This window comes from Pseudophryne corroboree, chromosome 11 (assembly GCF_028390025.1).
Source record: "Pseudophryne corroboree isolate aPseCor3 chromosome 11, aPseCor3.hap2, whole genome shotgun sequence".
Taxonomy (NCBI): domain Eukaryota; kingdom Metazoa; phylum Chordata; class Amphibia; order Anura; family Myobatrachidae; genus Pseudophryne; species Pseudophryne corroboree.
This window is the reverse complement of record NC_086454.1, coordinates 159,452,525-159,471,147: the sequence shown is the minus strand read 5'-3', so window position 1 is coordinate 159,471,147 and position 18,623 is coordinate 159,452,525. Positions and strand designations below refer to the sequence as shown.

At 45.3% G+C, this 18,623-nt stretch overlaps 1 protein-coding gene across 1 annotated transcript in view; it reads left to right on the top strand.

The window, feature by feature from the left end:
- The window catches only part of EML3 (EMAP like 3), a 112,636-nt gene that overhangs the window by 65,464 nt on the left and 28,549 nt on the right, over positions 1 to 18,623 (top strand). The window contains exons 7-13 of the mRNA XM_063945022.1: positions 2,800 to 2,923; positions 3,060 to 3,209; positions 3,966 to 4,035; positions 15,620 to 15,721; positions 16,063 to 16,158; positions 16,404 to 16,538; positions 18,078 to 18,216. Coding sequence (XP_063801092.1) covers positions 2,800 to 2,923; positions 3,060 to 3,209; positions 3,966 to 4,035; positions 15,620 to 15,721; positions 16,063 to 16,158; positions 16,404 to 16,538; positions 18,078 to 18,216 — 816 coding nt within the window. The remainder of the gene's footprint in view (positions 1 to 2,799; positions 2,924 to 3,059; positions 3,210 to 3,965; positions 4,036 to 15,619; positions 15,722 to 16,062; positions 16,159 to 16,403; positions 16,539 to 18,077; positions 18,217 to 18,623) is intronic.

Genomic DNA, 18,623 nt, shown 5'->3' with positions numbered 1-18,623 from the left:
GGTCCGGATCGCATCTTCAGATGCATCGGCTGATCACCCTATCCCCCCGGGCCAGGGTGTCTCTTCTGTGGTGGCTGCAGAGTGCTCACCTTCTCGAGGGCCGCAGGTTCGGCATACAGGACTGGGTCCTGGTGACCACAGATGCAAGCCTCTGAGGATGGGGAGCAGTCACTCAGGGAAGAAACTTCCAAGGGCTGTGGTCAAGTCAGGAGGCTTGTCTGCACATCAATATCCTGGAACTAAGGGCCATATACAACGCCCTGAGTCAAGCGGAGCCTCTGCTTCGCAACCAACCGGTGCTGATTCAGTCAGACAACATCACCGCAGTGGCTCATGTAAACCGCCAGGGCGGCACAAGAAGCAGGGTAGCGATGGCGGAAGCCACCAGGATTCTTCGTTGGGCGGAGAATCGCGTGCAAGCACTGTCAGCAGTGTTCATTCCGGGAGTGGACCACTGGGAAGCAAACTTCCTCAGCAGGCACGACCTCCACCTGGGAGAGTGGGGACTTCATCAAGAAGTCTTCACACAGATCACAAATCGATGGGAACTGTCACAGGTGGACATGATGGCATCCCGCCTCAACAAAAAGCTACAAAGGTATTGCGCCAGGTCAAGAGACCCTCAGGCGATAGCTGTGGACGCACTAGTAACACCGTGGGTGTTCCAGTTGGTCTATGTGTTTCCTCCTCTTCCTCTCATACCCAAGGTGCTGAGAATCGTAAGAAAAAGAGGAGTGAGAACAATACTCATTGTTCCGGATTGGCCAAGAAGGACTTGGTACCCGGAACTGCAAGAAATGCTCACAGAGGACCCATGGCCTCTGCCTCTCAGACAGGATCTGTTGCAACAGGGGCCCTGTCTGTTCCAAGACTTACCGCGGCTGCGTTTGACGGCATGGCGGTTGAACGCCGGTTCCTAGCGGAGAAAGGCATTCTGGATGAAGTTATTCCTACGCTGATAAAGGCTAGGAAGGACGTGTCAGCAAAACATTATCACCGTATATGGCGAAAATATGTTGCTTGGTGTGAGGCCAGGAAGGCCCCTACAGAGGAATTCCAGCTGGGCCGGTTCCTGCACTTCCTACAGTCAGGAGTGACTATGGGCTTAAAATTAGGGTCCATAAAGGTCCAGATTTCGGCCCTATCCATTTTCTTTCAAAAGGAACTGGCTTCGCTTCCTGAAGTACAGACGTTTGTAAAGGGAGTGCTGCATATTCAGCCCCCTTTTGTGCCACCAGTGGCACCTTGGGATCTTAACGTGGTGTCGAGTTTCCTGAAATCTCACTGGTTTGAGCCACTTTAGACCGTGGAGCTAAAGTATCTCACATGGAAAGTGGTCATGCTATTGGCCTTAGCTTCGGCTAGGCGTGTGTCAGAATTGGCGGCTTTGTCATGTAAAAGCCCCTATCTGGTTTTCCATATGGACAGGGCAGAATTACAGACTCGTCCGCAATTTCTGCCGAAGGTGGTGTCATCTTTTCATTTGAACCAACCTATTGTGGTGCCTGCGGCTACTCGTGACTTGGAGGACTCCAAGTTGCTTGATGTAGTCAGGGCTTTGAAGATTTATGTAGCCAGGACGGCTGGAGTCAGGAAAACTGACTCGCTGTTTATCCTGTATGCATCCAACAAGCTGGGTGCTCCTGCTTCAAAGCAGACTATTGCTCGCTGGATCTGTAACACGATTCAGCAGGCTCATTCTGCGGCTGGTTTGCCGCATCCAAAATCAGTGAAAGCCCATTCCACAAGGAAAGTGGGCTCTTCTTGGGCGGCTGCCCAAGGGGTCTCGGCATTACAACTTTGCCGAGCAGCTTCTTGGTCGGGTTCAAACACCTTTGCAAAGTTCTAGAAGTTTGATACCCTGGCTGAGGAGGACCTTGTGTTTGCCCATTCGGTGCTGCAGAGTCATCCGCACTCTCCCGCCCGTTTGGGAGCTTTGGTATAATCCCCATGGTCCTTACGGAGTACCCAGCATCCACTAGGACGTTAGAGAAAATAAGATTTTACTCACCGGTAAATCTATTTCTCGTAGTCCGTAGTGGATGCTGGGCGCCCATCCCAAGTGCGGACTTTCTGCAATACGTGTATATAGTTATTGCTTAATAAAAGGGTTATGTTATGTTGGCATCTGTTGTTTGATGCTCTGTTGTTGTTCATACTGTTAACTGGGTATGTTATCACGAGTTATACGGTGTGATTGGTGTGGCTGGTATGAGTCTTACCCTGGATTCCAAAATCCTTTCCTTGTAATGTCAGCTCTTCCGGGCACAGTTTCCTTAACTGAGGTCTGGAGGAGGGGCATAGAGGGAGGAGCCAGTGCACACCAGTAGTACTAATTCTTTCTTAGAGTGCCCAGTCTCCTGCGGAGCCCGTCTATTCCCCATGGTCCTTACGGAGTCCCCAGCATCCACTACGGACTACGAGAAATAGATTTACCGGTGAGTAAAATCTTATTATTTGTCACTGTGACATTTTAGGGTGAAAGGTTTAATCACGGTGCCAATCACTCTGTAATCCTCTTCTAGGATTCACCTTTGCTTACCTAAAATTATGTTATAAAGTAAAAATTTGTAAGGATAGTGGCACAGACAGACATTCATTGGTAATCCTGTTTATGGCTCCCTGACTGTCATACTACTGCATTAATTATTATTATTATTATTATTATTATTATTATTAAGCTTTATTTATATAAAACCATTATATGTTTCACAGTGCCCTATAGAGAATGTTTTACGTGTTAATATTTGTCTGGCAAGCTGGTGTCTCTATGCAGATTTATGTTATTTTTCTTTTTAGAGGGTGTCAGTGTTAAAGTTTTCCTCCGTGGCCGCCCAATCACAATGTATATACCGTCCAGCATACAGAACCATGATGACCAGAAGCCAGAGCTTCCCAGTGAGAAGTTGCAGTTAGAGTGGGTGTATCCTTAGCTTTGATTGGCCAGTTCAGAATATATTATATCAACTGGTTATGACACGCATTTCAGCTTTGCTAGAGATCTGCATCTCCTGGTGTCATTTTTATGTAGGAGGTTTTCCTTGACCCCCAACTTGTAGCTATGGCTGTCGTGGCCGGGACTCCCGATGTAGTCTCCGCATGCTTCAGTCTGGAGAAGTGATCTACTTCACTGCCTGTGTCATTGTCATCTGTGATGTGAACCGTGGAACCCAGCGCCACTTCCTGCGCCATACGGATTGTGTACGCTGGTAAGTCAGATATACACTGAAAATATGTAATCCTGGCAGGTAGAGCATAGTACTTGTAGGTAGGGATGAATCTCTAACATGAAATGTAATGGGTGAGATCATAAACAACTACCTAGAAAATTTGTCTTTGAATAGTGTGTTAGACATTTTTGGAAATTTGTGCAATGTTTTTATTCGTGAATGACCAATTTGACAATCATCCTCGGCTGTAGGACTACAGTGGGTATAAAGTGACAAATCAGTTCAAGGAAATGTAATGCAATACAGTAACTAGTCTTAGGATTTTATTGAGGGTTATTGGAAAGAGACCAAGTAAGGAGAAAAAAAAAGCTTAACCTGTCATCAGGTTGCTTTAATATACTTTATAGGCGCCCGCCTGCAACTTTTACTGAATGAATAGCTTTTTTTCTCTCTCTATCTTTCTTCTGTGCTTTTCACCATTGTCTTTACATCACCCCTAAGTTTTTTCTTATTTTTGGGCTACGACACAGTAGCTCTCCAGATACAACCACGTCCAATGCAGATAATACAGCAGAACTCTATCATATCCAAAGGGCAACACAATGCGGCCTAAAAGTGCCAATTTACGTATAAAGGCACACGAGTAAAAGTTGCAAGTGGACATGTAGAAACCAATTAATTAAGATAATCTAAAGACTGAGAACCCCAATAATATGTTTGTTTATAACTAGTAATATAATTGCATGTCCTATATTCTCTCTATATAATCTTCCTGTGCTATTTCATCTCACACAGTTTAGCTGTCCACCCTGATGGGGTCAGAGTAGCCTCTGGACAAACAGCTGGAGTGGACAAGGACGGTAAGGTGAGCAAAGAAGAATCGTTGATAAATACAATACTGTAGATCTTTGCTGCCTAATTGAAACCAACTGGCATTAATGGCGGATTGCAGTCGGTTTTAACTTTCATTGTCATCTGCTCGAATTTCATCCTTTACTGCAGCAAAGCTAACGGCAATCAGCCCTCAATCTGCGGTGGAGTGAAAGCACTTTTGGTTATCCAGGTGTAAGATTAAAAAAAACATTGTGGTGGGGCCGCCTTCAATTCATTAATCAGACCTCTGAGTCTAGACTGATATTGGAAAATAAGGGACAAAATGGGGTGGAATCCCCCCTAATTTCCAAACTATAGCACCAGGCTGAACCAGCCGGGTCATCTGACACTATAGCAGGGGGACACACAGCATGGGGTCTGCCTGCCGTAATGGCAACCAGCTCAGGGATGGAATTCCAAGAGAAGTATCCCAAAAAAACGTATGGGGTCCCCATCCCCATGGACATCGGCCATCTGCCGCCCAAGGACATTTCCTCTCAGCTATGCGGCAGGTTCTAAACCCAAAGCATAGTAAATCTGGGATATTTATTCTTGCTTTCTTGCTATAAGTATTGATAGCGGGGCAATGTCCTATTCTATTATAAAGTCGTTCATTTAGCCGGTTTGCAGTTTGGCATTTAGTAAATGAGTGGATTGCAAAACTGATAGAAAAACGCCAAAAAAATCAAAACCTACCGCTAGTAAATATACCCCCATGCCTCTTTTCAGATGTATTAAGCCCAATGCAACTCAACTCCAGTGAGCCTTATCTCAGGGAAATCCTAGATTGTACAAGATATTGTAGACATCAGTACGTTAAGTTACTTAACTATCCAAGTCTAAACCCAAATTTGGCTTTACAAACCTTTAATAGAATAGAACAGAACTCAGGGGACCTAGTTACATGACTTAAACAGTCCTATTTTGTGATGTAACAAAAAAGCACCCTCAGTGCATCAAGGATGTTATGAATTCCTGCGCAGAACATAGACCTCATTCCAATCATCAGAAGAACCGGCTGCAGGACGGATGCCTCCACTCTATGTTATTATTATTATTATTATTATCCTTTATTTATATGGCGCCACATGGGATCCGCAGCGCCCATTACACAGTACATAATCAAATGAGCAAACAAGAAAACAGCACTTACAGTTCAAGACAATATAGGACAGGTATAGAAAACCCGGGGTTAGGTGCCATCAAAGGGAGTAAGGAGCATAAGATTCTAAGTAAGAAAAGGAAAGGCATATGAGGAAAGAAGTCCCTGCTCTTGCGAGCTTACAATCTAAAAGGTGAGGTGCTAACAGACCGGGGTGACACAGAAGTGGTAGACAGGGAGCATAGACAAGAGGGTTAGGAGGAGAGTTGGCTGGGTTTGGTGAAGAAGTGGGTCTTGAGAGCCCGTTTAAAGTTTCGTAGAGAGGTGGAGAGTCAGATGGGGAGAGGTAGAGCATTCAGAAATAGGGAGCAGCACGTGCAAAATCTTGTAGATAGGAGTGGGAGGAGCTAATCAGTTGGCAGGAGAGACGGCGTGCATTAGCAGAGCGAAGAGGACGTGTGGCAATGTAAAGAGAGATAAGGTCAGAGATGTAAGAGGGAGAAGAGTGGGTGAGTGTGAGAAGCTTGAATTGGATTCTGAATGAGAAGGGTAGCCAATGAAGGTCCTGCAAGAGAGGGGATGTGGATGTAGAACGTTTGGTGAGAAAGAGGAGATGGGCAGCAGCATTGAGGATAGATTGGAGTGGAGAGAGGCTTTTTTGAGGGAGGCCAGATAGGAGGAGATTGCAGTAGTCCAATCTGGAGATGACCAGTGAATGGATGAGGGTCTTAGTAGTGTCCTGAGTGAGAAAGGGTCTGATCCTGGAGATGTTTTTGAGATGGAAATGGCAAGAATGTATACCGCTGGAGCATTTTACATACTTTTCCATGTTCACATTTTGCCTTGTATTGAAATTTTTTCAACATCTGAATAGTTATTCCACTACTGTATATTCCAACTTTATTATATACGGTCTCCCAATCTGTGTGTCAAGAAGAATATTATTATTGTTGTTGATTTGTAAGGTATACAGTGCTGTAGATCATGGACAGTGGGGAGAACGAGAGCACTTCTCATGAGAGAGATTACATTCTAGGTGTGGTGTTAACTCTAATTAAGAGATGGGTTTTTGAAGACCTTTTTAAAAAAGACTGTAGGATAGTCTGATTGGGTGCGGAAGGAAATACAGAAGTAGGTAACGGTGTGAGAGATGGTAACCAGAGATGTGGGGAAATGAGAGGTAGATCTAAGAGGGTGAGAGGGTGAGAGGGAGTATTATGAGATGTGTGAAGGGTGCTGTTATCGGGGGGCTTTGTAGATTAAGTAATTTTAATTGTATTCTGGAAGAGCCAGTATAGGGATTTGCAAAGTGTTACAGGAGAGGTGGAACGATGGGAGAGGAATCTCTATTTTGCTGAGCATGTAAGATGGATTGGAGTGAGGAATAAAGATAGGAGGAGATTGCAGTAGTCGGAGTAGGAAATGATGAGAGCATGGCTAAAGGCCCCACATACAAAGCAATGTGTCCTCCTGGGACACATCAAGACCAACATGTCTTCATCATCGGCAAGTGCACACGCACTTAGCAATGCCGCCAACGACAAGCGATGGCGGAGAAGCGGGGCCATGCTGCATTTGGCAGCATGGCATCGCTCGCAACCTCCTCAGATCCTTCTACATGTCCAAAAGATCTGAGGAGCCGACGAAGGACCCACAGGTGCGCACATTGCGTTGTTGACATGCCCACGCATGGACCATTTTTAAATGATGTGTCGTACCGATCGGTCTGAGACACCCACATCGTTTACAAAATCTTACCGTGTGTGGGCACCTTAAGGGGTTTGGTAGTATCTTGTGTAAGAAAAGGGCATTTTTTGGAAAGCTGAAGAACCGAGTAGTATAAGAGAGTTTGAATATGAGGGATAAAGCAGGGGGCCTGTTTAACTCTGGGCTTAAGTCTGGTTTGGAAGTAAAGCAAAAAAAAGAAAAACAAAGAAAATTACTGTCACGTGGGCAAAACCATGCTGCACTGCAGATGGAGCTGATATAAAATGTGCAGAGGGATTTAGATTTGGGTGGATTGTGTTAGATATGAATTCTAAATTGCAGTGTAAAAATAAAGTTGTCCAGCATTTGTGGGCCACATGCAAAAGCAGCCAGTATTTTCCTTGCACAGAAAAAATATAAATGTATTTGCTCCCCTCGCATTGCAACATGGGCCCTCATTCCGAGTTGTTCGCTCGCAAGCTGCTTTTAGCAGCTTTGCACACGCTAAGCCGCCGCCTACTGGGAGTGAATCTTAGCTTATCAAAATTGCGAACGAAAGATTAGCAAAATTGCGAATAGACACTTCTTAGCAGTTTCTGAGTAGCTCCACACTTACTCGGTATCTGCGATCAGTTCAGTCAGTTTCGTTCCTGGTTTGACGTCACAAACACACCCAGCGTTCGGCCAGACACTCCTCCGTTTCTCCAGCCACTCCCGCGTTTTTCCCAGAAACGGTAGCGTTTTTTCGCACACACCCATAAAACGGCCAGTTTCCGCCCAGAAACACCCACTTCCTGTCAATCACATTACGATCACCAGAACGAAGAAAAAACTTCGTAATGTCGTGAGTAAAATACCTAACTGCATAGCAAATTTACTTGGCGCAGTCGCACTGCGGACATTGCGCATGCGCATTAGCGACTAATCGCTCCGTTGCGACAAAAAAATAACGAGCGAACAACTCGTAATGACCCCCATGGTTTGTTCCAGATACAAAGTTACTTGCTTTTCTCTTTCATCCATCTGGGGGACGCTGCGCCGTTACTTGTGGGTTAGAGGTGTGTGGTTGTGGAGTTTGGCACAGAACTATTAAAAACCCTGACTCCTCCCCCCTCTCACCCCTCCCATCTCCTTCCTGCCTAGCCAGCACCTCAGTTTTAGTTTTGTGCCTGTGGAGTACAGACACAGATTTTTTTTTTTCTCTCTGAAGATTTTAGTTAGGTGTTTTATTATTTTATTGTTGGAGTGCCTAGTCCCTGTATACAGGTGACAGGTACTACTAGAGTGGGGTTAGATAAGAGTTCCCACTCTATTCTGCCGCTGGAGGCCACCACACTTCGGTCACTGGGGCTTGATTCCTGCTTTATATGAGAAGAAGTCGGCAGTGAGGAGGTACAGGATAGACACAATCTGTCTCTGACAGTATTGGTCTATGCTTCATGTATATATTTTCATATATTTCATATATATATTGCCCCCTTTTTTCTTGTGTGTCCTCCCCTGTTACATTCTCCCCCCTCCCTTCCTCCGGAGATGAGCGGTGGTACACAGTAGCGAGGGCTTTACTGATCCCTGCTACTGGTGTACTAGTTAGTCCGGAGTCCGGGAGAGTGGTGAGTCACTCCCTGGGGGACCGCTTGGAGCCGATGTATGTAGCGGCGCGCAAGAGCCGGGGACTTCCGGCTACAGCGCGCCTTCTCAGGGCTGACTCGGCGCGTACGTCAGTTAAAGAAGGGACGGATTCCCGCCCTGCACTACCGCGTACACACTCCAGCCCAGCGTCTACAGAGCTCCGGGGCGCCATCTTCTCCAGAGGCAGTACGGGGGACGCTGTGCAGCACACGGCTCAGACACTTATTGGGCTCACTACTACTCAAAGTGGGGGTCACCTAACAGCAAGTATACTTTGGGAGCATAGTGTTCTTCTATACTTTTAGTGAGGGTTATCAGTTTAATTTGCACAGTATAACTCACTATATTCTTTCAATATAAATTGCACAGTATAATTCACAGTACTGTTCACTACTCTACTGGGTTTATAGTTCGTTTGTAGTACATTGTTATTTAAAAAAAAAAAAAAGAAAAAAAAGTTTCATTATGACCAGTAAGCCAGACAAATCTACAAAGGGGAAGATATCCTCGGTGGTTTATTTTTCATGCTCACAATGTGGGTCAAAGCTAGCTAAGGGTAGCGCGGACGCGGGTACCCTATGTACTGCATGCTCTGGTGCATCGGTGGCGGACCAGCAGGGAGGTTCCGCGGATCAGTCTATACCTCCTTGGGCCAGGAACATGGTAGATGCCATTTCAGAATTACGTCAGTCCAGATCGGAGGCTGATTCCGGTCAGAATACGGGGGAACCTCTCTTGGCTCAGAATATGGGCAGGTGTCTTGCTGATTTAACTCAATCTCTAAACAAATTTGTAAACTCTGCCGGCAGTTCTTCTGCTACAAAACGGCCACAGCCGTTGCCCGCTATAACTTTCCCGGGGGAGGAGTTGGAGACATCCCCATTGGAGGATGGGGAAGTAGACCCAGAGTGGGACGAAGTTTCGGCCTGGGAAGATGAGGAATTTTCTACTAGCTCAGGTGTTAGATTGCTGATAGAAGCCATCCGTCAGACTCTTAATATTCAGGATGCGGAAGTGGCAGAGACTTCCTCTGGTTTTTTCAAACGACAGAAAAGACAGGTTACTGCCTTCCCTTCTTACTCTCATTTTGCGGATATTTTAAAGGAACCCTGGCTTAAGCCGGATTCTCGTTTCCAGGCCCCTAAGAAATTGAAATTTCTCTATCCTTTTACAGAGGAGGATACAAAATTTTGGGAAACGGCCCCAAAGGTAAACGCCCCTATTTCACATTTAGCAAAAGCTACGGTTATTCCTTCTGTACAGTCTGTGACGTTGAAGGATCCCACAGATAGGAAGATTGAAGCAATACTTAAATCTATGTTTTCCTTATCAGGTGTTTCTATTCGCCCAATTCTAGCTGGCGCTTGGGTTCTCAAGGCCGCGGATGACTGGCTAGCACAGGTCGTATCTGGAATGCAGTCTGACGATCCATCGGAAGCCATTCAGTTAGCAGAACAGATTTCGGAGGCTCTTACTTATGTGGGTGAGGCCTTGTTAGATTCGGCTGCGCTACAATCCCGTATTTCTGCCTTGACCGTGACAGCAAGACGGTCTCTTTAGCTTCGGGTTTGGAATGCCGATTCTGACTCAAAACAGACCTTGACGGCGGTGCCCTTTGAAGGTGAGTTTCTCTTTGGGTCAGAATTAAAGAAGATTATTTCCGATACTACAGGGGGAAAGAGCCCTTTTCTTCCAGTTGCTCCTCAGAAACCGAAGACTACAAGGTTTCGGTCCTTTCGTACACAGGGCAGAGGTAATTCCCATTCCTTTCATGCTTTCTCCAGGTACCCACGAAGTGGGGCATTCAGAGGTAGAGGAACACAGGCAACTCGTAGACCAGCCAGTAAACCTTCCGACAAACCTACTGCATGACGGTTCACGATCGCCGGAGGGATCAATGACGGTTGGAGCTCGGTTAGAGGTATGGCTTCTGTCGAACCCAGATCGCTGGGTGACGGGGGTCATATCCAGGGGATATATGTTAGATCTCAAGGAACCAGTCCCATATCGTCTGTTCGTCATTCCTCTTCCGAGCGATCCCTCCAGACGTCGAGCTCTTCTTCATGCAACAGCCACTCTTTTACAGAATGGTGTAATTCTTCCAGTTCCCGCTCAACAGAGAGATCGGGGATTTTACTCAGGTCTTTTTCTCGTGGACAAACCGGACGGTTCGTTCCGACCCATTCTGAATCTAAAAGCTCTCAACCCGTATCTCTCAACCCAAAAATTCAAGATGGAGTCCATTCGCTCAATAATCGCCGTCATGGAGCCAGGGGAATATTTGGCTTCAATAGACATAAAAGACGCCTACCTACATGTTCCTATTTGGATAGGTCATCAATCTCTTCTGAGATTTGCAGTCGGTCCGTGGCATTTTCAGTTTCAGGCTCTTCCCTTTGGTCTATCCACGGCTCCTCGAGTATTTACAAAAGTCATGGGTCATGTCGTCGCGGTTCTCCGTTGACAGGGGGTCAACATCACTCCATACTTGGACGATCTGTTGGTCAAGGCCCCGTCAGAGGCGATTCTCAATCGGAACCTGCGTCTAACGATAGAGACTCTACAGTCATTCGGATGGATAATAAACTTTCCAAAGTCGTCTTTACTCCCTTCCCAGAAAATGATTTTTCTGGGACTTTTATTCGACACCAACAGCCAGAAGGTGTTTCTTCCTACAGACAAGATTCAGGATCTGCAGTCCAGAATCCGGACCCTGTTGCACTTACCGGTAGTGTCGGTCCTCAGATGCATGCAGGTATTAGGCAAGATGGTGTCTTCCTTCGAGGCAGTCCCATACGCCAGATTTCATGCCCGACCTCTTCAGGCTCAGATTCTCGGCTGTTGGACTCGGATGGATCCACGTCTCGAATTGCAGTTGATGCGATTGTCGGTAAGGACTCGTCAGTCGCTTCACTGGTGGCTTCAAAGTCACAATTTGAGAAAAGGAGCGCCGTTCACGGTTTGGTCTTGGATGATGGTCACCACGGACGCAAGCCTCAGCGGTTGGGGAGCAGTGTTCCAGACTCATCACTTCCAGGAGCGCTGGAACAGTCACAAGTCGAAATTACAGATCAACATCCTGGAATTGAGGGCAATCCGGTATGCACTCCTTCTGATTCAGACCATGGTACAGGGTCATCCAGTTCGTGTGCAGTCCGACAATGCCATAGCAGTGGCTTACATCAACAAACATGGAGGAACTCGCAGCTGGTCCACCATGAGAGAAGTCTCTCAGAATCTCACGTGGGCGGAACGGTGGGTTCCAGTAATACAGGTTGAGTCTCCCTTATCCAAAATGCTTGGGACCAGAGGTATTTTGGATATGGGATTTTTCCGTATTTTGGAATAATTGCATACCATAATGAGATATCATGGTGATGGGACCCAAGTCTAAGCACAGAATGCATTTATGTTACATATACACCTTATACACACAGCCTGAAGGTCATTTTAGCCAATATTTTTTATAAATTTGTGCATTAAACAAAGTGTGTGTACATTCACACAATTCATTTATGTTTCATATACACCTTATACACACAGCCTGCAGGTCATTTAATACAATAATTTTAACAACTTTGTGTATTAAACAAAGTTTGTGTACATTGAGCCATCAAAAAACAAAGGTTTCACTATCTCACTCTCACTCAAAAAATTCCGTATTTCGGAATATTCCGTATTTCGGAATATTTGGATATGGGATACTCAACCTGTATCCGCAATTCACATTCCAGGAGTCGAGAACTGGGAAGCGGATTTTTTGAGTCGTCACACGATTCATCCGGGAGAATGGGAACTTCACCAGGAGGTGTTTCTCTCTCTAGCGGCCCGCTGGGGAATGCCCGACGTAGACCTAATGGCGTCTCGTCTCAACAAGAAGCTTCCTCACTACGGCTCGCGAACTCAGGATCCTCAAGCGTTTCTGATCGATGCTCTAACAGCCCCGTGGCAGTTTCAACTGGGTTACGTGTTTCCGCCAATTCCGCTGATTGCACGTCTACTTCAACGCATTCGGCGAGAAGGTCTCGCAATAATTCTGGTGGCTCCAGATTGGCCGCGCCGACAGTGGTACACTCTTCTGCGCAGCATGATCGTCGGAGACCCCTTTCGTCTCCCCCTGCGACCAGATCTTCTTCTTCAAGGACCTTGTCGCCACCCAGATTTAAGTCGGCTGGCTTTGACGTTTGGTTCTTGAATCCAACATTTTAAAAGCAAAAGGTCTTTCTCGTTCTGTTGTGCAGACGATGATTCAGGCTAGGAAACCGGTGACTTCTGGCATTTACCATAGGGTATGGCGTATTTACATTGCTTGGTGCGAAAAGCGGGGCTTGACTCCGCATTTGTTTAGACTTCCTCGCCTGCTATCTTTCCTTCAAGAGGACCTCGAGAAGGGTCTGAGGCTTTCTTCACTGAAGGTTAGGTTTCGGCCTTGTCGGTTCTTTTTCAAAAGAAACTAGCGATCATTCCAGAGGTTCAGACATTCCTTCAGGGAGTACTTCGGATTCAACCACCTTTTGTTCCTCCGGTTCCTCCCTGGGATTTAAACTTGGTCCTTACGGCCCTTCAAAAATCTCCATTTGAGCCTTTGGAATCTGTAGAACTACGTTATCTAACACTAAAAGTTGTTTTTCTTTTAGCTATTGCCTCAGCTAGACGAGTGTCTGAGTTGGCGGCCCTTTCTTGCAGGCCGCCCTTGTTAGTGTTTCATGAGAACCGGGTGGTTCTGCGGACTAAGCCTTCTTTCCTTCCAAAGGTTGTTTCAGCATTCCATTTAAATCAGGACATTGTCCTTCCAGCATTTACTCCGTCGTCTTCTCCCGGGGAGAACTCCCATTTGGCCCTCTTGGATGTTGTTCGGGCCTTACGTGTTTATTTGTCTCGCACGGAGTCTTTCCGTCATACGGATACCTTGTTGGTATTGATTGATGCTCCCAAACGAGGTTGGCCGGCTTCCAAGAACACTGTGGCCCGTTGGGTAACTTCGGCCATCAGACAGGCGTACGTGTCTTCAAATGTTTCGGTTCCTGACTCAATTAGGGCTCATTCGACTAGAGGCGGTGGCGCATCTATTGAGCAGCTGTGCAGGGCGGCGACCTGGTCGTCGGTCCATACTTTCACAAAGTTTTACCGTTTTCTTACTTTTGGTTTGGAGACTGCCTCTGTTGGGCGTCGTATTTTACAGACGGGTATGCCGTCACCGTCTCCCTCCTCTCATTAGCTTGCTTTGGGAAATCCCACAAGTAACGGCGCAGCGTCCCCCAGATTGATGAAAGAGAAATAGGGATTTTTGTTTACTTACCGTAAAATCTCTTTCTCTGATTCCATCTGGGGGACGCTGCGATCCCTCCCATGGGTTTGTCTGGTTTAACCGGTTAATTTTTTTCGGTCTATCTCCTTTGGCTTGGCTAAACGTTAACTGAGGTGCTGGCTAGGCAGGAAGGAGATGGGAGGGGTTAGAGGGGGGAGGAGTCAGGGTTTTTAATAGTTCTGTGCCACACTCCACAACCACACACCTCTAACCCACAAGTAACGGCGCAGCATCCCCCAGATGGAATCAGAGAAAGAGATTTTACGGTAAGTAAACAAAAATCCCTATTTTTTTTGCTTTACTTCCAAATCAGAATCAGGCCTAGAGTCAAGTGTGAATTCAAAGCAGCGTGCTTGGGAGAAAGGAAATTGTGGAGATGATCGTAAATTCCACCATGTGGAGATAGCAGAGAGACATTTGATTACACAGGATAGTACAGATGTAAGGTCAGGAAAAGTAGATGAGGGTGACTGCAGAGTACAGGTGGTACTGAGGCCGAGTGCGTGAATACGTTCCCCAAGAGAGAAAGTCGTCTTCTTCCTGTCTCCAGAGAAGCACATGCACTTCCCTGGAACTGTTCTAATCTGGGAGGGATATAAAGCAAACACTTGCCTACTGGGTAATCCTAGAGTGTGGAATGCAACGTTGAATTGAGGAGCTGGTTATTTAAGAAGATTACATCTAAATTGGTTAATTGGCTAGAAGCCCCAAACCAAAATCTGCTGGTCTAGCTCTTTCACAATGCTCTGGCTCTGCAGTGAAGCGTCCAAATAAATAGATTACTGCAGTATTGCTAGAAAACAGAAGAGACAGACTCTTTCTGGCGTTCACATGTAAACAACTGCATATATTGGGCTGCTGATCTGTGTTTCTCATTCTAGCTTGAGGAATGTGTCTTATAGTTACTTCAGCTTTATTGTGGAAATTGTATGTGCTGAGTTATGTGTAATATTTAGTGACGTGTAGTATTTTGAAATGAATAGTTCTTTCAGTAAACATTACGATTATTATTATTATTATTATCATTTTTATTATTATTATGATGATGATGATTATTATTATTATTACTACTATCCTTTATTTATATGGCGCCACAAGGGACCCGCAGTACATAATCAAATGAGCAAACAAGAAAATTCCATAATAATAATACCCCTATGTCTGTGTACCTTATGATATAACACTGAGTGCTCCACACCGCGAAGACTCAAGTACCTATTCCAGTGTCACTGCAGAAGTAATTGAGTGCTCAAAAGACTGTACCAATCAGATTCTGATAAAACTTGTGTGCGGGACGCCGCATTAAGAAAGAGTGACTTTGAGAAATGATATGGACATTACTGGACTATATTATTTAATTAAACAGAGCTTAGTGCTTTAAAAATACATTTGCCACAAAAATTATTTCATCTACGATCTGGCACATACCGTACTGTGTAATTTATACAGGATAACTATAAGGGTCATAGTCTAATATATCACCTTCTTGTGTTTAGAATATACTACACCTTCAAATTATGCAGACAGCTAGTGTGTAACAAATTGAGGTGTCAGCACATTACAATCATCATCAGGATTGAGCGCAGCACAATTTTGTATTTTTGCTTCTATTGTGAGGTTGGTCACCTTTTAAGTGCAGCAGCTTATTCGAACCAAAAGGGACTCAGTGCACAGTTAAACAAACAATTTTCATAATAATAATACAGCTATCACCTTGTACCATTGACATCACTGTTCAACTCACCCATGTAGATACACAGGCATACAAACAATATAAAAATGATTATTTTTGGCATACACATTATTTTTATGATTATCTTGTTGCAGCCTATGGTGTTTATATGGGATTCATCATCACTCCAGATATTACATCAGATTGGTCTCGGCTTCTTCGAAAGGGGTGTAGGCTGTCTTGCATTTTCCACCCACGTAAGTCTAAGGAGACAGCAATTACTCCATGTACATTCATTCATTGTCTCCAGAATCTGGTCAGCTCTTTAATTCCCACTTCTCCCATCCTCACTCCTTATTTTAGGCGTGATTTTCAGGGGTTAGGCAAGACTGACGATCAGTCACCAGTTTACAGAATGCCTAACCGACCACTGAAAATTGTTCTTTATATGTAATTATTTATGAAGTAATAATATTTCATATAACATAGACCCTGCCTTGTTTTTATTGTGTTACGTTCTTTTTCTCTCTCATTATCAATATGGCTTTATTTCTATTCTTTTCATAAACATCTTACACATATCCCAATCCTTTTACAGGACTCTGGCTTATACCTATGTGTTGTAGACGACTGCAATGAACATGTGTTATCTATCTGGGACACGGCAAAAGGGAACAAGATTGCTGAAACAAAGGTCTGTTACAGTATTGTGGGTACAGTAATGGGAGTAATGACAGCTCCTTGTGCAAAGAACATTATAAAATGCAGTGCCAGGTTTGGTCCGTTGTAGATGAGCATTGATATTTCCTCTATATATTATATTTCATGTATTTGGGTGTTTGAAATGTTTCCTCTTTCACTTGTCCTATTGTAGGTCTGCAGTATCTATACTTATTTTGATGTCTAGTTAAAAGTTTTTTTTGTTTTTGTTTTGTAAAGTGCACAAATGAGCCAGTGTTGTGTGTGGCTTTCAACCCTGTGGACAGCTTTTACATTGTCACTGTAGGCAAGTCGCATATACACTTCTGGAGCTGGAGTGGTGCTTCACTTACTAAGAAACAAGGCATTTTTGGGGTAGGTGTTAACTGTAACTATAACACATTAAAACTAAATGTTTTGCATATACCAAGTACCTGTAGCCTTTGTCAATTGATCACTATACCTTTTCAGGTTCCTATTAATCTTCCCCATTGATTCTCCTGTCTAAACCATGGCTACTGTTTTGCTTACGAACCTCGATTTTGGTTGTAGAAAAGACCTTTCAGATTCCTCAAGATCATTTGTGTGTTTGTTTATTTTGAGTTGTGGTTTATTTTATTAGATTTTTCTTTATTCTTCTTTATTTGATTTATCATTAACATATCAATAGCACTATGTCAAAGGGGTGGTCTTCAGTATGCCGGCGGTCGGGCTCCCGGCGACCAGCATACCGGCGCCGGGAGCCCGACAGCCGGCATACTGACACTTATTCTCCCTCGTGGGGGTCCACGACCCCCCTGGAGGGAGAATAAAATAGTGTGGCGCGCCACCGTGCCCGTAGCGTGGCGAGCGCACCGAGCCCGCAAGGGGCTCATTTGCGCTCGCCACACTGTCGGTAAGCCGGCGGTCGGGCTCCCGGCGCCGGTATGCTGGTCGCCGGGAGCCCGACCGCCGGCATATCGTAGTTAACCCTGTCAAAGAAATATGTTCTCAAATGACTTTACTGTAGCAGTCCCCAACACAATGGCTGAAACACCATTGATCTATTGCATAAAAGCTCTTCCTTTTTGTTCCTCTTCTCCTCCCTCTAATCCCTCTAATCTCAATGCGAGAAAACCTCTGATTTTAAAAAATCCCCCCCTTCTGAACTATGGGGGTCATTCCGACCCGATTGCTCGCTGCAGTTTATCACAGCGCAGCGATTGGGTCGGAACTGCGCATGCGCTGGCGCCGCAGTGCACCGGCGCATGCCAGACGGCCAAAGGCCGTCGTTGCCTAGCGATCGCCTCTGCATGATTGACAGGCAGAGGCGGTCGCTGGGCGGGAGGGGGCTGGACGGTGGCGTTAAGCCGCTGTTTAGGGGGCGTGGTCTGGCCAACGCAGGCGTGGTCAGACCATTGGGGGGGCGGGCTGCGGCGGCTGCGTGACGTCACACGCAGCCGCTGTGACCCGGGCAGCGAAGAGGTTCTCCCGGCCAGCCGCAGGAGCTGCGCTGGCCGGGAGTTACTCCTCAAATGCAAAAGCATCACCGCTGAGCGATGCTTTTGCATTTCTGTGGGTAGGGGGGGTCCGGCACTGACATACGGGGTGGACTAGACCTGCGCTGGGCGTCCCCCCGCATGTCTGAGTGCCTGATCGTAGCTGTGCTAAATTTGTGACTTTGCTGTGTTTGAATGTTTCTGTCATAGCCTCCTGATCCATTCTCTCCTCTAAGCTCTACATGTCCCAGTTGTTGAAGTCCTGCCTGATTATTATTTTGTAGTTTATGCGCCATTTTAATTGTCCTTCTGTGAGTTCTTTTTTGTCTTTTATTAATGTGGATTTGGAGAGAGGGATTTCCAAACTGTACGCATTTACTTACTTGTCCACTTTTTAGGGCTGTCTCAGGTGTTTGTATATTTTTAATCCCTTTAGAAGTACAAAAAGCCCCGCTATGTGCAGTGTTTGCTGTTTGATCGAACTGGTGATGTCCTCACCGGAGACTCAGAGGGTCAGATACTAACCTGGGGCAGAAGTGCGGCAGACACAAGGACATTGGGGAGAGGCGCAAAAGGTGAGCTAACATGTACATACAGAGTAAAGCAGAGATTTGCACTAGAAAAGACAATAGCCTGGTACACTTGAACTGTAAATGTTCTGTTAAAACTGTCCACGTGTGCTTAATAACTTTTATGGGTGTTATGTTTCTTTAAAAAAAATACTCAACTGAAGCAAAAAAACTGCCCTCCACGTATCGTCTATGGGTTTTTTTCTGGAACAATACAAGGTGATCGTTTCTTGTGCCACAGTAACCAACATTTTTTTATTTTTTTTATTTTGTAGTCCAAACTTTCAGACCACTAGTTCTCTTTTTATTAAACAAGTCTATTAATTAGGTTTTTTTTTGTTCTGTTTTTTTTAAAGAATGATGTTATTCATATAATCAAAAGGCAGGTACACAATATTATAGGTATAAACACT